We start from the raw sequence: 18,533 nt of genomic DNA on the forward strand, positions 1-18,533 counted from the left end.
TGGAAGCCTCAGTCTTACACATCATTCAACATCATTAAGTGCTGAGAGTTAGAATGTGTTGAGACTTGTGTATGTGAATTTTTGTTTAGGGCACAATAAACTACATTCATGTAGTTTGGTGCATCATATTGTTTCTTTTTGCATATTAAATTGTTGTGTTGCATTAACCGACGTACAATTGGTTTCTTGTACACAGGTTGCAATATGATTGTCGACATACTTTGAATGTATTATCTTCTAGTTGCCCAGTGTATGCGAGTGGGAGGACGTCGGATAAATGGAGATGAAATCCAATTGAGGGTGGTCATTGCTACTTCAACCACCCAACCACATTTCAAGAAGCCAACCTCAATCCTCATATGGAGTTTATCCAAATTTAATGTTAATCCAGTGGTGAATGTTTATCTTCTAACAAGCACTCAATATAAATAGAGGTTGAGCATAAATGGTTGGTATTTGACAGAAATTGATCGAGGCATCGAAGAGAAGAGGGTTTTATCTACACTCATCTGTCTCGATGATTCACTTTGTGTTGGGATTGTGGAAACTCAATACCCTCCTTCTTATGTAAAATCCAACCTTCACTTTCCACTGTGTAAATGGTCTCATAGTCATCTAAAAAAATATGTTTTTAACATGTTTGCACAGGTTAATAACTCCTAATCAATTGTAAGTTTCTTTCCGAAATATCATTCACCGCTAAAGGAGATCAACTTTTTATTCCAAATTTAAGAGAATTTTCTTTACAATGTATAATCACAAAAATCATCAATTCATCCAAACCAGAGAAAAAGAGAAGATAAACCTATAAACCCGTAAAGCTGAAAGTAAAAAGATACCTTCCTGAAAAGTTCTCATCAAATTATTTTTTATTACATGGCGCACAGGCTGAGGACCCTGATATATTGAGGCCAAAGTCCTGATCAACGGACCAAACAGCAACGAACATGGAACGTCCCGCGATGAAGCAGGCGGTCTGCAAGGCAGCAAGCAGAGCGATCCCGTCGATTTCTCGGTGCTGCTTCTCTGCTTCCTCGACACGTTCACCCAACCTCATGCATGGCTGACGCGTATATCGTCACGAACTCGCTCTCCCTCCCTCCTATAAAAGGCCAACACCTCCAAGCTTTCCATTCATCGCCTCCCACTACTCTGTGAGCGAGAGAAAGGGACTTGGGAAAGATGATGACGACGATGGAGGTTTTCAGACGTCGGGTCTCCGTTGTTCCCCTTCTTTTGCTCCTCTGTGTTTGTATTCCGATGACAATGGCAAGAAGAGGAGGACAGGATGATCAGGAGGAGATGAGCAGCATCTGGAGCCAGGGAGGCGACATATTCGTGCTGCGGAGGTTGAAGAAGGTGTACAAGACGGAGGCAGGGGAGATGAGCGTGGTGAGGGGCGTGAGCAGTAAGGGAAGCCCCAGGGAGTTGCGGATCGGGTTCATCACCATGGAGCCTCGGTCCCTCTTCGTTCCTCAGTATATGAACGCCAACTTGATCCTCTTTGTTCGCAGAGGTAAATTATAATGATCTCAGTGGTCGTTTTGGGTTCATTTCATGATCTCTAGGCAAGCTATCTTGTTCATAAACTCATTTCTTTTCCTTTCATCTTTTCCATTAATAAATAAAAACTTTCACTTGGTTTTTCCGGTAAATTTCTTGATTGTACATCCAAAAAGTGCATGAATCTTCTGCTTTCTAGTTTCTTTTAAGTCTATACATTAAAAGCGGCAGACATAGAAGAAAACTTTCTGGCACCATCTAACCCTGCGTCTGCTGAACTTGTAGGCCAAATGAAGGTTGGTTCGATACAGAAGGACGGTTTGGTAGAGAAGGAATTGAAGACAGGAGACGTGTACAGGATCTCTTCGGGCTCCACATTCTATTTGGAGAATATCAGCGAGGGCCAGAGGTTAAATATCATCTGCAGCTTGGACACAACAGAAGCTCTGGGCAGTGAGGTCCTTCAGGTGCTGCTGCAGTCTCTTCTGCTTAATTCTTATGATGGTTGGTGGCAATTGATTCTAATTTGGTTCTCATCAAAACTTGCAGTCTTTCTTCATTGGAGGTGGGGCGCAACGACAGTCGGTGCTTGCGGGATTCGACTCCAGGATACTCTCTACCGCATTCAATGTTGGTGATACATAGTCGATTTCTTTAGTTTCTGAAAAACTAACACGCGTTTCCAGATTCTCTAATCTCGACCTGCCTAATCGTTTATGGCCGAGATATCGAAATTACTCCTAGGCTAGCTATTATGATTTGGCATGTCATAAATTCATAATACTGCTTCAGTGACGAAGATCCATTGTCAGTACTTCAATAACATGATTGGCAGACAATTCTGATATTTCTCACTTCAGACTTACGAGTCTGTTCTTAGATCACTTCAAACCATATATAGTTTTTTTGGTAATGCTGATTCGCATATGGTGATGGAAGGTATCGGAGGAGGAGCTGAGCTCGCTGTTTCGAGGGCAGAAGGAAGGTCCCATCATCTACGTCGAAAGAGGCAGGGACGAGCCCAGGACGTGGGAGTCCGCGATGAGACTCCGCCAGCAGAGCTTGCCCTCGCATCACCACCATGATGACGACAGGGACGAAGATGATGAAGACCGGGACACAGAGGAAGAGGAGGAGGACGTGGTGGTCTGGGCGTGGAGGAAACTGCTGAGTGCCGTCGTAGGCAAGAAGGCAGATGGACGGAAGTCGGCCATGAAATCCGCCGCTGCCGCCGATACTTACAATCTGTACGAGAGGCAGCACGACTTCGAGAACGCGTACGGGTGGAGCGTGGCTGTGAATGAGAACGTCTACCCGTCGCTCCGCCACTCCGACATCGGCGTCTACCTCGTCAACCTCACCGCTGTACTGTTCTCCCTCACCAATATCTTCTCTGCTCTGCCCTTCCTTCACCGTTTCTTTGTATAGATGACGGCTAGATTTGCAGCTTAAAGAGCCAGTTTCTACAGTTTTCATCACATGTTCAAGGCTAACTGGTGATCTTACGAGATGGTGGTGTTGGGTGCAGGGGTCGATGATGGCTCCCCACTTGAATCCGGAGGCGACGGAGTACGGCGTGGTGCTGCGCGGCAGCGGCAGCGTCCACATCGTCTTCCCGAACGGGTCGGCGGCGGCGGAGGTGGCGGTGAAGGAGGGCGACGTCTTCTGGGTGCCGCGCTTCTTCCCCTTCTGTCAGGTGGCCTCGAGGGGAGGGCCCTTGGAGTTCTTCGGCTTCACGACGTCGGCGAGGGACAACCAGCCGCGCTTCCTGGCCGGTGCCAACTCGGTGATGCAGGAAATGAAGGGGCCGGAGCTCGCGGCGGCGATGGGGCTGAGGCAAAGCGAGCTCGACCGCCTCGCGCAGGCTCAGCGCCAATCCGTCATCCTTCCCCCTTCGTCCCGCTCTTACGTCTCCGTGTAGACGCCTGGCGCATGGGCTTTCCTTTCCTTTTTATTGTACCCTCCTTTTTCTTGTTTGCGTTTTTTCTCTTTCAATTTTGTTTGTTATCTTTCTTTTTCTAAGTCAAGGAAATTTTGTTCTTCCTACGAATGAGATTCACATTCATATAAGCACCTCAAGTTTGGGTTGGATCTAGCTTTTACTAGTGTTTTTCAGCTGATTAGGTGTAGTTGGATTTGGATTTAGATCTCGTCTTTTAAATTGACTCGGATTTTACTAGAAGTTGGGGCATTTATAAGTATTCAGGTTGGATCTACATTGGATTTCATTTGGGTATTAACTATTAATCGGGTTTGGATTTCAAGCTATGTATTCAATCTACTGCTTGCTAATTGGACTGAATTTCTTAGGCGAACTCCTGGCATAAGATCAACAAACTTGTTAACTGCATGGAACACAACTGAACTTGTTAGCAGGTCAGTGTTTGTCACTGAAAACAGGCTACGCTAATCTTCGTTTGGCTACTTTGGTAGTAGCAGGAATACTCTTAGTTGCAAAAAGCCCCTGACGTATACAGCTCTGGCGCTAATATCGTGCCAGAGCTCGAACAGCTGCTGCTCTTAGCGCCGGTGAGAAATATACTCTGGCGATAGAATTGCGTCAAAAGACGGATCGTTAACTGGCACAATAGACGCGCCACAGTAGGTCGAACCTGGCGTTTTGTTTATGGAGCACAGCGACACGGCTTCCCCATGGCAGGTGCGTGAAACAGATTCAAAAGCAAGCAAAAGAATTAAGATTGCCCCTACCAGAAACAGCCTTCCTGGATCTCTTGTTTAACGAGCTTTGAAACTGAGAAAGAAAAAGCAAAAGGGGCACAGAAACGCACTTCCTCCAGTTTCTGCACTAAAAACACTCTCAAATCAACAGATAAATGACCACAGAAAACGCAAAAGAGAAGACAGACTCACCTTCTTATAGAAGCTAGGGATTGCACCAGCTCCGCTATTCTTTTGCTGCCTTTCCTTGAAGATATGGAACAAGATCCTCTTCATTTCAAGTTCTGCAAGCGAAAAGAAAACCCACGCAGAGGAGAATCGCCATTCTCTTCTCTATTCCCAAATCAGATTCCGTATAAAAGTCCATTTCCTACCAAACAAGAACCAAAAGCTCATAAAGAATAATAAAAAAACATCAGAGAACGGAGAATCGCCATTCTCTGCTGCATTCCCAAATCGGACGCCCTAATCCCTAGTCTCCATTCTCTGGTCTAATCCCAAACAAGATGCGCTAATCCCAAATCGAATGAGGAAAACCTTAAGCCCAAATCGAGTGAAGAAAACCCCAATTTAATCCAAGCTAATCAAAATACTAAAACAAAAAAACATCGGCAAGAAGAAGTAGACAAAGGGAAAGAAAGAGAACAAACCGTGTGCATGATCGACGGCCGCTGCCCTTAACTATGGGGGGAAAAAAAAAACTCAATGAAGAAGAAGGACAAAAGAGCGTTTGCGAGAAAGAGAAAAAGCCCTAAGTTGCATTTCTTTCCTGCCCAAAATGCAAGCACTTTGGCGGTAGGGGAAGATCGCCAGATTTGTCATCTTTATCACTTTCTGAAGCAACGCCAGAACCCTGATACTGGCGCTATGGGTAGGGCAGGTGCCACGGAATATATCTTTGGCACAAGGTGACATAGCGCCAGAGCTCTCTCATCGGCGCTTCCTCAGCAGGCACCATATGCGGTTAATTAGCTGATCAATTGCGGCGGTGATTAATCAAGCGCCAAATCCTCTAGTAGCGCTAGCTGTACTTAGCGCCAGAGGCCACTATGAACAACGACGCTTTTTCTTCTAGCGACAGAGATGAGAGTATTTTAGCGCCAAAATTATAATGGCAATCAACAGCTATAGGTTTGTTTAGTTCAGAGAACGACTTTCACTAAGGCAAGAGAACAAATCATCACGAAAGAAGTGTTGCAGTGGACAACTTCTATGCTGAAAAGGTAGGCTTGAACACGAGCCGGGGCGAGCTCGTGCTGTTGGCTCGACTCATAGAACTTTAATCTCAAGCTTAGCTCGAACTCGAATGTTTATGCTGTGCCAATGACTAAAACGTAAACGTCCTTTTTTTCTCTCAAACCACGTATCTGATTGGACATGTAAAAAAAAAATGAAACTAAATAGGATTATGATCTTACGAGATCAATCATTCATGAAAAAATACAATATAAAACCAAGGATAAAAACTACTTTTGGTCTAACTTCTAAGAAAATATGATCTCCAAAGGCTCATATCGTTAATTAACTGAAGAATAATGCACTGAATTCACGTTATAATCATTTTAGGAACTTATTCGACGAAGATAAAAATATTTTGTTTGTAATTTCTAGCGAGACCATTCCAAGTGCACCTCATTACTACAACAAGAGCCTCACATAACGACAACCTACCTGTCAGCTTACTTGATTCTTACAATAAACATGTACAAGTTCAATTTTATCTGCATTTTACAGGAAATAATCAAATAAAAATAAATGCATATAAAAACCACATGTCCACGACCACAAATATATGCATAAGAATATTATAGTGCAAAGATTAATACAAGTTTAAAAAAATATGTACTATCGATATGACATTTATTTCATGATATTTAACCTGCGGATAAGCACATTTATGTGAAACTAAAACATAAACTGCACCTTTCTCAACCAGGAGAAATCCAGTCGAGCTTACAAGCAATTATAGTGATTATAGGCAGTCTTACATGTTTATTTGAGGGATAATCCATTACATGTGCAAATAAAAAAAAAAAGGAATTATAACTGGCTATACTATAAATTAGATGCAAAATTACGTGAGAGTTTCTTCGCAAGCCAAGTTGCCATCTAATTCATCAAAAAGTACTGCATGTATCCATATAGTAAATTACATAAATTTGAAATTTTTAAGTATCTTAGTTGCCAAAATAAACATCAACACATAAATGAGACATCCATTAGTATAAAACATAAGAGTCAATTAACAAACAATTATAATAACAAAGAACTTGACGAACAAAGTTTGTTCAAGGCATACTTCTGTTAATACCTCATACATCAGACCACTATAATTTTTTTACTGAATCTCCTAAACAAACTAAAGTTTTCACCAACTTTGGTGTTAATCAAACACAACTATCATTAAGAATTCAACATCTTGTACTAAAAGCTTTTTTTGAAGCAACTGAAGTGATTGAAATTGATAATACATCACGTGTCATCTATGAAAGAATTTAGTAGTTAGATTTCTTATCCTTCCTCCATTGAAAAATATTAAATGAATCGTCATCATCATACTTAATCAACCCATCTTCCAATAGATGTCATGCTCGGACTTGAAAACTTGAAAAGAAACATTCTCATCTTTACCTAAGAACTTAAAAACGACTTACATCTATTGCATCAACTATGATTAGTAGCACTATGTCCACTAGAAGAACTACTTCATATAGTAGAAGTAGAACTCGAACTATTGGCATCCACTGCATTTTGAGTTTCATTTCTTTTGACATAAGTCCAATAAAACTCTTGCAATATACTTTTTATCATTCCAACTTATTTTTCCTTTTCTTCTTTTGACTGACAATTTTTTGAGAAGAGAAATTCTGATCATATGAGTTTTATGGGTGGATCTAATATAGATTCAATGGTTATTAACAAGTTACTTGATTTAATTTCTAATATTTATCAAATTTTCTTCCATCATGATTGTTGTTGCTTTCAAAAATTCATCTTTATTTTCAACCTCTTCATGTAATATTTCTTGAAAATCTTCAAATTTTAAGAAAAAATAAGTTTATTATTAAATAAGTAGACCCAAAGTTATAACATAGATCATGAAAAACCTAATGAAAATACATAACTGCTATTTTTTCTCAATCATCATGTCCAAGCAACGTGGATCTTTTTCATACTACATCTTGCAAAGACATTTTGCAAGCAAGTGTATTTTCTAACATAAAGTATTTAGAATTCTATCAAGTGGGTACATCTAAAATGAAATTCCTTATAATTGAATTTCCAACTCTCTTGCTGAAGCTGCAAATCTGAGTTTTGATGGTGAAACTTTGAGATACTTAATTATATTTCTAATGCTAATGATTTCATCTCTAATGACAATCAAACTATCTTACACCATCAAATTTAAGATATGTGCACAACATTGTACATAAAAAGTTTACCTCCATATATAAATTTTTTGTCCTTTTTTTTTTCAATGTTCCCATTTAATTTTCATACAAGAACATTATTTGAAGATGCTTTGTCAACTGTAATGAACACGATTTTTCTTTTAAACTCCTATTTCGTAAGACGATTAGTAATGACAATTACTAAGAGGTTTCCAATATGAGGTGGCGCAACTTTAGTAAGATTAAGGATATGCTTTTTCATTCTCTTCTGTTTATCAATAAAATAAACTCTTAATGACATACACCAAAGTTGTTGATTCAATATCCATATACATGTATTCAAAGCAATTTTATCGACATCCTTCAAAATTTCTTTCATTTTATCCTTTTTTGTCTTCATATAAACCTATTGCATCTCTTAATAGTTACTCTTGAAACTAGCACCATGGGCTAACGCTACAAAAAGTCCTTTAGCTGACGTGTTTTCTTGGACGAAAATGATGCAACATACCATTTCTGGCATCCTTTCTTTAGACGTTAGTGAATTTAAAGCCAGCCCCAAGCAGGCTTCGACGACGTTTTGTGGCGCATCAGAGAAAGTTCATCTTTATTAACCTTTCCCGTCCTGCAATAGAGAAAATCTATCTTTACTGAAGCGAAGGTAGCTAGTAAAAAAAGGGAAGGAGAAAAGGAATACAAAAAGAAAGGTGCAGTCTATGGCAAAAGAAAAGAATTCACTACAATAAAGTTACACGACAAGTAGTAGCTGTTTTTCTATATGAGAAAGTTGTTTCATAGTTAGAGAAGTGACTCTACTTGGATACTTGATATCGAGGCATCCAATCATGCCACATATTGTAAAAACTTGTTCTCATTGTTGTATTAGGGATGTTTGAATTGCAATGTCCAACTTAAAAGTGTGACATAATGCATTTCATGCTGAGATTTCGATCAGGCAATGTAGTGAGTATGGTATATCGGTTTGATTACTGATACAACATATCTGCTATATATATATATATATATATATATATGAGAGAGAGAGAAAGGAGCTACATATGGGCAGGTGGGAGCAGTTGCCCACACCTTTTGAATTAAAAAAACGTTAAAATATGTTCAAATGATTTAGAAAATGAAAAAGAGGAATATGAACCCTTATTGATATTAATAGCGACGAATTCAATGGACCAAACTCGGGACGGGCCGGACGGCTTTGAGATTTACAAAAATCTTGCTCAACATCTCAGAATCTGATATTGATATGCATTTGAATTTGGTTTCCTTTCTTTAAATCATATCTATGACATTTTGATTCTACAGTACGTGCTAATCTCTCCTCTCTATAAGCAAGCGATGTATAATCAGGTTGGTTTGATTTTGAAGGGTGTTATCTTAATGGTATTGAAGACTGGTGCTTTAGATTGATGGTTGTTGCTTTTGATGCTAATGTGGTTGGGTCTTAGTCAGGGGCGTGGGCTATGGCCCCACCTAAAAAAAAAAATTTACATGTAAAATTTGAAAAAAATTTACTTGTTATATATAAAAGTTTTAAAAAATGACATTTCGACTCACGTTGAAATTTAAAAAACTTTAATTCAACCTTACTCATGAAAGATTCTAGCTTTGCTTCTCGTCTTAGTCTCTCTCTCTCTTTCTTGGATTTAAATATTTTAAAAAATGAAGACATGAGTAACGAGGAACGGAAATAATGAATCAATTTTTCGTCCGGTATTTGGGCTCCCCTCAATAACAAGAGGTGGTATCTTCTAAAACCCCAAAAGATAATTTTGTGGAATGAGAACACGAAAATAAGTGACCGAACACCCACAAGGAATTGGGTGACTTTGTTGGTCGCAAGAACAAAAAGCGACTTGGATTGTACATCTCGATCTCTTCATGATATTGCTATGATGGCTGTTGCCTATGCTTGGGCTATCACACCGGAACCAGACAACAAGGGCTGCAGGCGAAGACGCCATAACATGACCTTGGTGCACCCTTCTGCTAGACCGCGAATCCTCGCCTCGCCCTCGAACACCAGCCGTCGGATGAAGCTCATCGAGTCCTGTCAACCACACATCAGCCAGATCACTTGGTTAACTATGTTAATTACAATTAACTGCACACAATTAGAAAGTCAGTTCAACCATGCAGATCCAATTTATGTATGTATGGGAGAACGGCCGAAGCCCCTCCCTCTTTCTTCTATCTCTACGGTTTAGAGCTGTTTTGAAACTTGGGTGGGTAGCGGTATATTCCTCAACTAGAATGTCACACATTTGGTATTTACAGTCTAGTGCAGTAGCGCCAACTTCATGACCTGGGTGAGTAGTGATATACTTGTCAACTAGACTGTTACACATATAGGGTTTACAGCCAAGAGAAGTAGTACCAAAGAGAATCAAATTGACGACTAGATTTCACTGGCCTGCCAATCCAACCAGCTATTAAACTTGGGCACCGGCCCAAGCCGCCATTGGGTACCCGGTACCCGGCCCAACTCAGGCTTTTGCTCGGGCAAAAAAAAAAAAGACGGGTCGGTTTGAAAATGAGTTTTTTAATTTTTTATTAATATATATTTATAATATTTTATTATAATTAATTATATTTATATGATTTTTTATTTAAAAATATGTTTTTAAATTTAATCGAGCCGAGCTCGGAGTCGAGTTTCAGATTCGAATTTTTCGAGTCGAGCCAAACCCAAGCCCAAGTTTTAGATGTTTGGCGGCCCGATGCCCAGGCGTACCAACTATGCTATGTTTGTTGTGTCACCAGGAAAATATACTCAAAAGTTTTGAAGGCGTTTGAGTTGGGTTCGGTGAGTTCGTGTTTGGGGACAATAAAATATTGGACAAGGAGACTCCAATTAATTGTAGTTGTTGCGGTTCACCATCTAGTCATCCATTATTAATGCTATGCTTCTCAAAAGGAAATATTTAAAAGAAAAAAGCGTTGGCTTCTGGTAAAGAACAAAAGATAAAGGTTGGAAAATGTCACGAACTTGTACATTCATAGGTGCGTTGGAAGACCAATGGATTCGAAACCCCACTCTCGTTCCCAAAGAGTGTTTTTAATTGCATGTTCGGTGTTCTTAATAACTGGTTTAAAGAATTTAGTTAGAACAGCCGCAGCAGGTGGTAGAAGAGGAATCTCTGAGTCTTTGAGAGTTGTTCACTAGATCAAATCGCAACCTACCACTTTGCTCCATCAATTGAACTGTTCCATGGGACTGTCCTCCCAATGAACACAATGCGATTAGAATACAAGAGAACCAGAAGTGGAGGCAGGTGTGGGCAATTGCCCACACAGTCATGTAGGGAATTAATGAAGGCATGATAATGGGCGCTTTTGTTCATGGAAAAAAAATGTTATGTATATTTTGAAAAATTAAAGAGAAAAGGGAAACGTTGGAGTTACAAGATGTGTTAAAATAACATATATAGGATATACTAGGTGTAAGCAACTCGGATTCAGTTCAGATCCAGTCGGACTTGATTGGATTCAGACTTGGAGCCTCCTTCAGACCTCATTTTTTGAACCGAATCTGAACTTGGCTAGCATAAGATCCTATATTTATGTGTAACAGGTTGGATTTTATCTCATAGAGTCACATTTGGATTTGGTTATGAAATTGTATTCTAAATATGAATATGGTTATTAATCAGATCTAACACAGAGGCAGAGCCAGAAATTTTTCATGACAGGAACCGAATTAAAGTTTTTAAATTTTGACTAGGGCCGAAATACCATTTTTCAAAAATTTTATATAAAACAAGTGAAGTTTTCTCAATTTTACATGTATTTTTTTTTAAATTGAGGTGGGGCCAGGGTCCAAGCGAGCCCTACCTTGGCTTCGCCCCTGCCTACACAAATCTCTGCTATCAAACAAGAGACTTGACCCAACTTAAAAGTTTTAAGAGAGATGCCCAGCGAGAGAGATGTGGATGAATCGTTGTAGATTATGGATTAGCGATCCAAACTTACCAGATCCAAATTTCAAGATCCCTAATTTTTTATGATATCATGTACCAGCTGAAGGCAGTTGGCATTACTTAGCTAATTATCTTTTTTTCCAAACAACCAATGGGACCATGGAGTAAGGTAAAAGGAATAAAGAAAAAAGAGATGAGTTGGTATCACCAACCACAACCTCTCTAGGGCCTTTTTGGTTGTAGATTTGGGGAGTGAGGGCTGGATCTTTTTCATGATCCCAGTCTCCTGGATCTTTTCATGAATGAAAATGGATCAAAATCTGGATCTGATTGGTACCATGAATTTGATCAAATCAAATTCGGCAAATGCGGGACCTGATACAAATCCAAACCATTTACATCCCTATAGTTCACCACTCCAATGACTCCAAACTCCTACATCAAATTCCTAGTCCTAGTCTTGTTTTTACCTAAAACCAGGGGTTCTTTCTTGCTTAATATGACTATGTATGATGAATCTTTCAAGTTAAAGCAAAAAACTAAGGCAACAAAATTCCAATTGAAGGGCACCAACCTGAGGAGCAGTGGGAGTGGAAGAAGGACGGCCCCATCTTTCAGGATCCCAGAGAATGGTGCTGTTGAATGCAAATGCAGATGTGTTTATGATGAACTCATTAGGAGTGTAGTTGCTGGTGTTCTTCACATCTGCATGCCATCCTACCACCTGCGCCGCGCCGTCGCAAACCGCTCCGGCGAACCCTATTTTCTTCTTGTTTGCATATATCATGCCCACCGGCCATGTCCCAAAAACCCTGCATGGTTAAAATTTTCAGAAGAAACTTAGAAATCAAGATCTATACTGCTTAAGAGAAAAAGGAAGACAAGAGGTTGGTACTTTTGTCGTAGAAAACAGAGCTAGAGGGTATGGGAGTCGGACTCTTACTCAGTTTCTCTGATTTCATCAAAGAATTGCAGGTCATAGACGTTGAAGGCGTCGGCGAAATGCACGATGCCGTCGAGGCGATGGTGTTCGATGTGGTTGAGAGCGAGATTCCTCTGATATTCGACCGATTCTGCCGGCGTTGTGAAGTTCTCCCTGCACACGATGTGCCGGTACATGATCCCGCTTCCTCTGAGTATCTCCACGGTCTCGGGCGAGTCGGTCTGGTGTTGAACCACAATCCAAAGCAGCGGATGGGGAACCAGTTTCAGAGTGTGGCCCAACCTTCTCAAGTACGCCGCCTGCAGAGGATTGCCCACGCCCGTCGGCGTCACGATTATCAGCAATCTTCGCGCCGCTTCCGGTTCGTCGTCCTGGTTCTCCAACTCGGCCAATTCCCATTCGATCCGGTTCGGAATCTCCGAACTGGCGTCGGCCATCAAGCTTCGGTTGAAGTTCCCGGCCCTCTCTGGACGAACGGTGGCCTGACCTCGGCCTTGAATTATGATCCTACTGGCGCGGAAGTCTCCGGTTCGACGACCGGGAAAAACGTCGGAAGTACTCGTCGGCGCAAGCCCCGTGAAGAACCCCATAGTGAAACAGAGGGAGAAGTGGATCATGGCCTTCTTCCATAGATGAATTCTCTTCTTTGATCTCTCCAAGGGATTCATATCTTCAAATCCGAAGCCTGAGAAGAAGAAGTAGGTGGAAGAGGAGACCGGAAATCCGTCAATAAATGAAGACGGTGAGGGTGGTGGACGGACGGAGCCTTTGCTTTCCACCTCTCCTCCGCCTCTTCTCTCTCACACCCTTTGCTTTTATTTCTTCTTCGGCGTTGCTCCTTCCGGTTCGGTGAGAGGTACCATTTTAAAAATAGCGGGAGCCAACGGCTCCTTCGATGGTCTCATTGGACCTAATTGGCGTTTGAGCACGCGATCGAATCGACACACGGCCAAAAGGGTCAGGACGATCCTATTAAAGGAATTGCGTGTAAATTAAATTTTAGATATAAACGTCAGATTTAGCGGTCGGCCTTCCTTGATCGACTCTAGGGATGTCAATGAAATCTATCAATTTGGACTAGATATCTTACAAAACCATTCTGAAAGTATCAATATAAAAAAAGTTTTAATAACTTATTAAGAAATCGGATTAGATTTAATGACATCCATTCGAGTTCGAATTTGGATCAAATTTAGTTTTACATAAATATCCTACATACAATGCTCTTAAACTTTGAAAATCAGCTAGATTCAATTCAAAATACAGATTAAGGTGTTGTTATACAAATGTAAGAATCAGAATCGGATTGTAAAAAAGGATTTTCAGATTCAGATTTAGATATGACTTTTCTCTGTTCGTATTTGAATCCGAATATGTGAATATCCAAAACGCATAAGGGTATAATCTGATCCAAATCTGATTCGTTGACATATCTACTCGACTTGCATCCATATGCATAAACTTGTTTTTCTTTTTCTAGTTTCAAGTGTTTTGAGTGTATTTTTATTGGTATTCGGCTTTGAATTGATTGATATTCAATTTGATGAATGGTTTTGAAAGATAGTGGGAGAATGAGGCTTTAGTAAATACATTTTCAATGAGCAAGGATTACGAGCCATTGCCCCAAAACGATACATTTGAAACAAAACGATAGATTAAGAGAGAAGCATTTTGGTAACTTCAACCAGTTGTTGAAGTGAAGGGATATATATATATATATATATATATATATATATATATATATATATATATATTAGTTAACTCTTTCTTTTGGGTCCTTGATTTGATGAAGCCACGCCTTGAGGGTGGAGGAAAAGAAGTCCCACCTTCTCCACCAGATTGTTGTTGCTTGATTGCAACCCTTGACCTACCTAAACTGTCATTGTCATTTTCATATATATATATATATATATATATATATATATATATATAGAGGATCAAATCGCTCTTAAGACATGGTCGTGGCAGGCTGTCACTCTAAACGCCGGGTTTATTAATAACATGGGCACCGTTGAAGAGAAATTTGATAATATATATATATACATGTTCATAAAACATATAGCACGTATTTACTTAAATGTCTCAATTGTGAAAGGAAAGCTCTAACGGTTTGATCTCCATTTTGAAACATAAGAACTAAAATATTCAGTTTTTTGTATGTATGAAACTAGTTTTATGAAGATTTAAAAGGCAATGATTAATTTGTGCTTTCTTGGCTTATAAAGCATTTCCTTGTGGTTTTGAAATGTATATCAAAATTTGAAGACAAAAAGTTTCTTAAATACAAAAATTGAGGCAGTAACAAATCGTAAAGTAAAAGCAAAAGAAAAAATATACAATACAACTCAAAAAAACCGAAATAAAAAGAGTGGAAAGAGAAAAAGAGAAAAGAAAGAGAACAAGTTGACACTGCGTGAAGGTACGTACTTCAACATGTCTTGTACTTAATTCGAATATGCTAATTAATATATTTGCATGTATGCGTAGGTGGAATGTTTCAAGTTGATCTTATATTAAAGTTTCATATTTTGATCAACAATTTTTGGTTTCTAAATAAAACTAAATTTTAAAACGTCATACCTAATATGCTTTTCCTAATTTCGCAATTTTTTTTTCTTACAGTATTTGTGAGGATTCATGCGCACATGCACCAACACACACATACATATACAGGGAAATGCAAATTTGCCACGGTTCCAAATTTGCCACGGTTCTTGATGTATAAAAAAGAAAAAAATTACTGCTAAAAGCACTATTATCAAGTTGCCAAAAGCATGAAGAATCATTATTGCACCATAAGTCGTCGACAATGATACTGTGACGATTGCGTTGTAGTGACAAATTTTCAGCCAAACAGTTCTATCTGCCAGCTATGATCTTGAACTTCCTTTTATATATATATATATATATATATATAGAGAGAGAGAGAGAGAGAGAGAGAAATTGAAATATACCAGCTTCTGGATGTTGCCATTTAAAAATTATCGTTTAGGTTGTAAAAATGGTTCATGGTGCTTTTGTTGTCATGTTTTACATATTTACCTTTTAGGAAAATCTGACAGACGGTCGATTTCAATATATATATATATATATATATATATATATATATATATATATATATATATATATATATATCCTGCCTTGTAACATTTCTTTGTTCCCACGAAATAAACATTAATGGCATTCATTTATTTAATTATATAGTTTACTGTTGCTTTCTTAAAAACAGGACCACTTACTACTTACTGGACCGTTTAATAACCATGCTTAACTAAGCCCTGCGTCCTGCTTGAGTCATAATATCTGTCCATATTTTTATCTTAAGGTTTTTCTTTTTTTTTTTATTCTTAAAACAATTTTTCTAAAAACGGACGTTGACATTAATACGTGGTCTCACTCGGGAAATAATTTATTTTAAACGGCTGCCAACAAAAGACACATACTTCATTTTTTTTTATTTAATTTGTCTAAACAGGCCCATGTTCCTTTTATCCGGTTGGGCCCGAGCCGGGTAGGGTATCCGCCCCCCGGCTCGGTGCTCAGGCTTAGTCTCTACCCAACCTCTCATCTCCTAATGTGTTTCAACTTGCACATTGATGGCCTTGCAGCAGGTGAATTAGCACTTCAAAAATTTTAAAAGGGCGGGATCTCTTATGTCAACCTCCTTGAAATACTTGCAACCCTAATTTGCTGGCCGGTTTTAACTTGGCACAAGAATCAACTGTAATAAATGATATTTTTTGTCAAATTAAACTGAGCTTGTAAGTTTCTCTTTAGATAATAAAATATTGTATTTTTGTTCAAATTGGTGAAACGAATAAAATTGGATTTCTTCAGACCAATCAGCCCAGTTGTTTCTTCACTTAAGAAAATCACATGAAATTGCCACATTTACAAGCTCGGTACACGTCTTCTACCAAACAAAATATGTCGACAAAAACATTCTTCGATTTAAATCAACTAATCAATCGAAAAGAAAAAACTTGAGAGACCAGATTTGAATCGGCTCTATTATTTACTATATCTGATTTACTGGATATTCGTACATTCGGGATTATTCAATTTCAGATTTCAATGCAACGGAGTAAAAGTCTATATACCATATCCAAATCAGAATTTCAAATTTGAAAATTGAATGGGAACGAAATCTGGATTTGACAATCAAATCCAGATAGAAGGGTTATATACTAAAAACTATTTTTAAAAATTTTTTGATATTGGATGTAGGAGATTTATTTAGAAAAAGAGAGAGAGAGTTGCAAAGAACTGAATTCAACTACTTGGGACCTGATTTCCAATGTAATTAGCTATCCTGGGTCCGAGCCATTTTCTTACAAAAGGGTGAGTAGTTGAAGACGTGGACTTTTATGAGCTTGGATGAGCCGAAATTCTCTCCTTTTTTCTTGGCTTATCGTTTTAGAACTATGTTGGCGCGTATAAGCACAAGCTTCATGTGCCTCAACTTGCATACAACTAGGGGTGAACAACGAGCTCAACTCGTTAAAGCTCGGCTCATGAGCGAGTTCGAGTCGAGTCATTTGCTTAACAAGTCGAGTTCGAGCCTTAATCGAGTTTGTCGAGCCTTAATCGAGTTGATATATTCAAACGAGTTTACGAGTTTGTTGAGATCAAGTCGAGCTCAAGCTCAACATGTAACGATAAATATCAATTCTATTCAAACGAGTTTACGAGTTTGTTGAATCTTAATCAAGTCGAGCTCGAGCTCAATATGTAACGATGAATATCAATTCTATTCAAACGAGTTTACGAGTTTGTTGAGTCTTAATCAAGTCGAGCTCGAGCTCAACATGTAACGATGAATATCAATTCTATTCAAACGAGTTTACGAGTTTGTTGAGTCTTAATCAAGTCGAGCTCGAGCTCAACATGTAACGATGAATATCAATTCTATTCAAAAGAGTCTACGAGTTTGTTGAGTCTTAATCAAGTCGAGTTCGAGCTCACCACGTAACAATAAATATCAATTCTATTCGAACGAGTTTGTTGAGCCTTAATTGAGTCGAGTTCGAGCTCCAGCTCAACACGTAAATGCTGAGTCAAGCTCGAGCTACTTCCATCGAGCTATTCTCGAGCTCAGTCGAGTAGAGTTCGAGGTTTCATTAGTTGAGCCGAGTTCGAGCTGACTGAACTTGGGCTCGACTTGACTCGTGTTCGCACCTACTTACAACAGACCCGCTCCCTTCTATGATATAAGAGCATAGTATCCAAAAGAATCGAACTAGGGATGCGGCAGGCACGTTCGTGCCTCCAGCCCGACTGTTTGCTCTATGCTAGCTCCTTGGGGCAGTCCAGATCATGAATTAAAAGAAACAAACACGAATGGAAAAGTGAGGCACGCATGGTTCAAACAAATATCTGGTTTTTTTCATGGGCGCAGAGATGTGTGTGATGAAAGCTGCATGGCTTCGGATTAGTGAAAGAGAAGCTTCGAGCGTCAGGGATGACTTTGCTTCTGCTTTAAAAAATCGACAGCTCAATTTCTTGAGAAATAAGCAAAGCATTGCAAATTTGATGCCGTTTAAATACAATCAGATGTGCAATTAATTGTCACTGCTTATGATTGTTTCAAAATGATTGTGGAAGCTGTCCCACTTATTGGTCCTTTTACTTTTCCACATCATGCTGCAAAGTGAAGTACAAAAGTATAACTAGCTAGAATTAATCTAAAATTATACAAGTAATTGAGGAAGAGTACTTAGTTTGCTCAAAATCAAGAATTTTAACTGTATGAAATAATTTAGATGAGATATTTTGAGAGTTTTTAATTTGAAAAAAAAAAAAGAATTGGCACCAATGATTTTTTTTTTTTAAATTTTACTCGTTTTCAATGCAAAATAACTACGAATTAAATTATGAAAGTCTTTTAGCATAAGGAACGACTTGTCCAGCTGCATGGGAATTAGTAAAGCACGCACCTGAAAAAACGCGGACTTTCATTTTCATCTTTTTAATTAATACATTTAGTTGCAAACATGCCAATTTTTTTTCAACCGACATGTTTGATTTTGGGATTATGGCACAAGATGCACCATTGGGGTGGTTTGGTTGCCCTTTATCTAA

The 18,533-nt window shown here is 39.0% G+C and overlaps 2 protein-coding genes and 1 long non-coding RNA gene across 3 annotated transcripts; 1 reads left to right on the forward strand and 2 right to left on the reverse strand.

Annotated features, from left to right (window-relative positions):
- Positions 1-837: 837 nt before the first annotated feature.
- LOC116255294 (vicilin-like seed storage protein At2g28490) lies at positions 838-3,598 on the forward strand. The gene is made up of 5 exons (XM_031631077.2): positions 838-1,516; positions 1,789-1,970; positions 2,053-2,133; positions 2,443-2,868; positions 3,032-3,598. Exons 1-5 carry the CDS (start codon positions 1,183-1,185, stop codon positions 3,422-3,424), a joined length of 1,416 nt encoding a protein of 471 aa, XP_031486937.1. The 5' UTR covers positions 838-1,182; the 3' UTR covers positions 3,425-3,598.
- A 312-nt stretch (positions 3,599-3,910) lies between these two features.
- On the reverse strand, positions 3,911-5,158 carry LOC126410114 (uncharacterized). The gene is made up of 2 exons (XR_007573506.1): positions 4,833-5,158; positions 3,911-4,552 (listed from the first exon to the last, which is right to left on the reverse strand). It is a non-coding gene; the product is annotated as an uncharacterized LOC126410114 (long non-coding RNA).
- A 4,102-nt stretch (positions 5,159-9,260) lies between these two features.
- On the reverse strand, positions 9,261-13,298 carry LOC116254729 (beta-1,4-xylosyltransferase IRX9). Its single transcript, XM_031630278.2, has 3 exons — positions 12,453-13,298; positions 12,084-12,321; positions 9,261-9,639 (listed from the first exon to the last, which is right to left on the reverse strand). Exons 1-3 carry the CDS (start codon positions 13,118-13,120, stop codon positions 9,496-9,498), a joined length of 1,050 nt encoding a protein of 349 aa, XP_031486138.1. The 5' UTR covers positions 13,121-13,298; the 3' UTR covers positions 9,261-9,495.
- Between the last annotated feature and the right edge of the window lie 5,235 nt (positions 13,299-18,533).

This window comes from Nymphaea colorata, chromosome 5 (assembly GCF_008831285.2).
Source record: "Nymphaea colorata isolate Beijing-Zhang1983 chromosome 5, ASM883128v2, whole genome shotgun sequence".
NCBI lineage: Eukaryota > Viridiplantae > Streptophyta > Magnoliopsida > Nymphaeales > Nymphaeaceae > Nymphaea > Nymphaea colorata.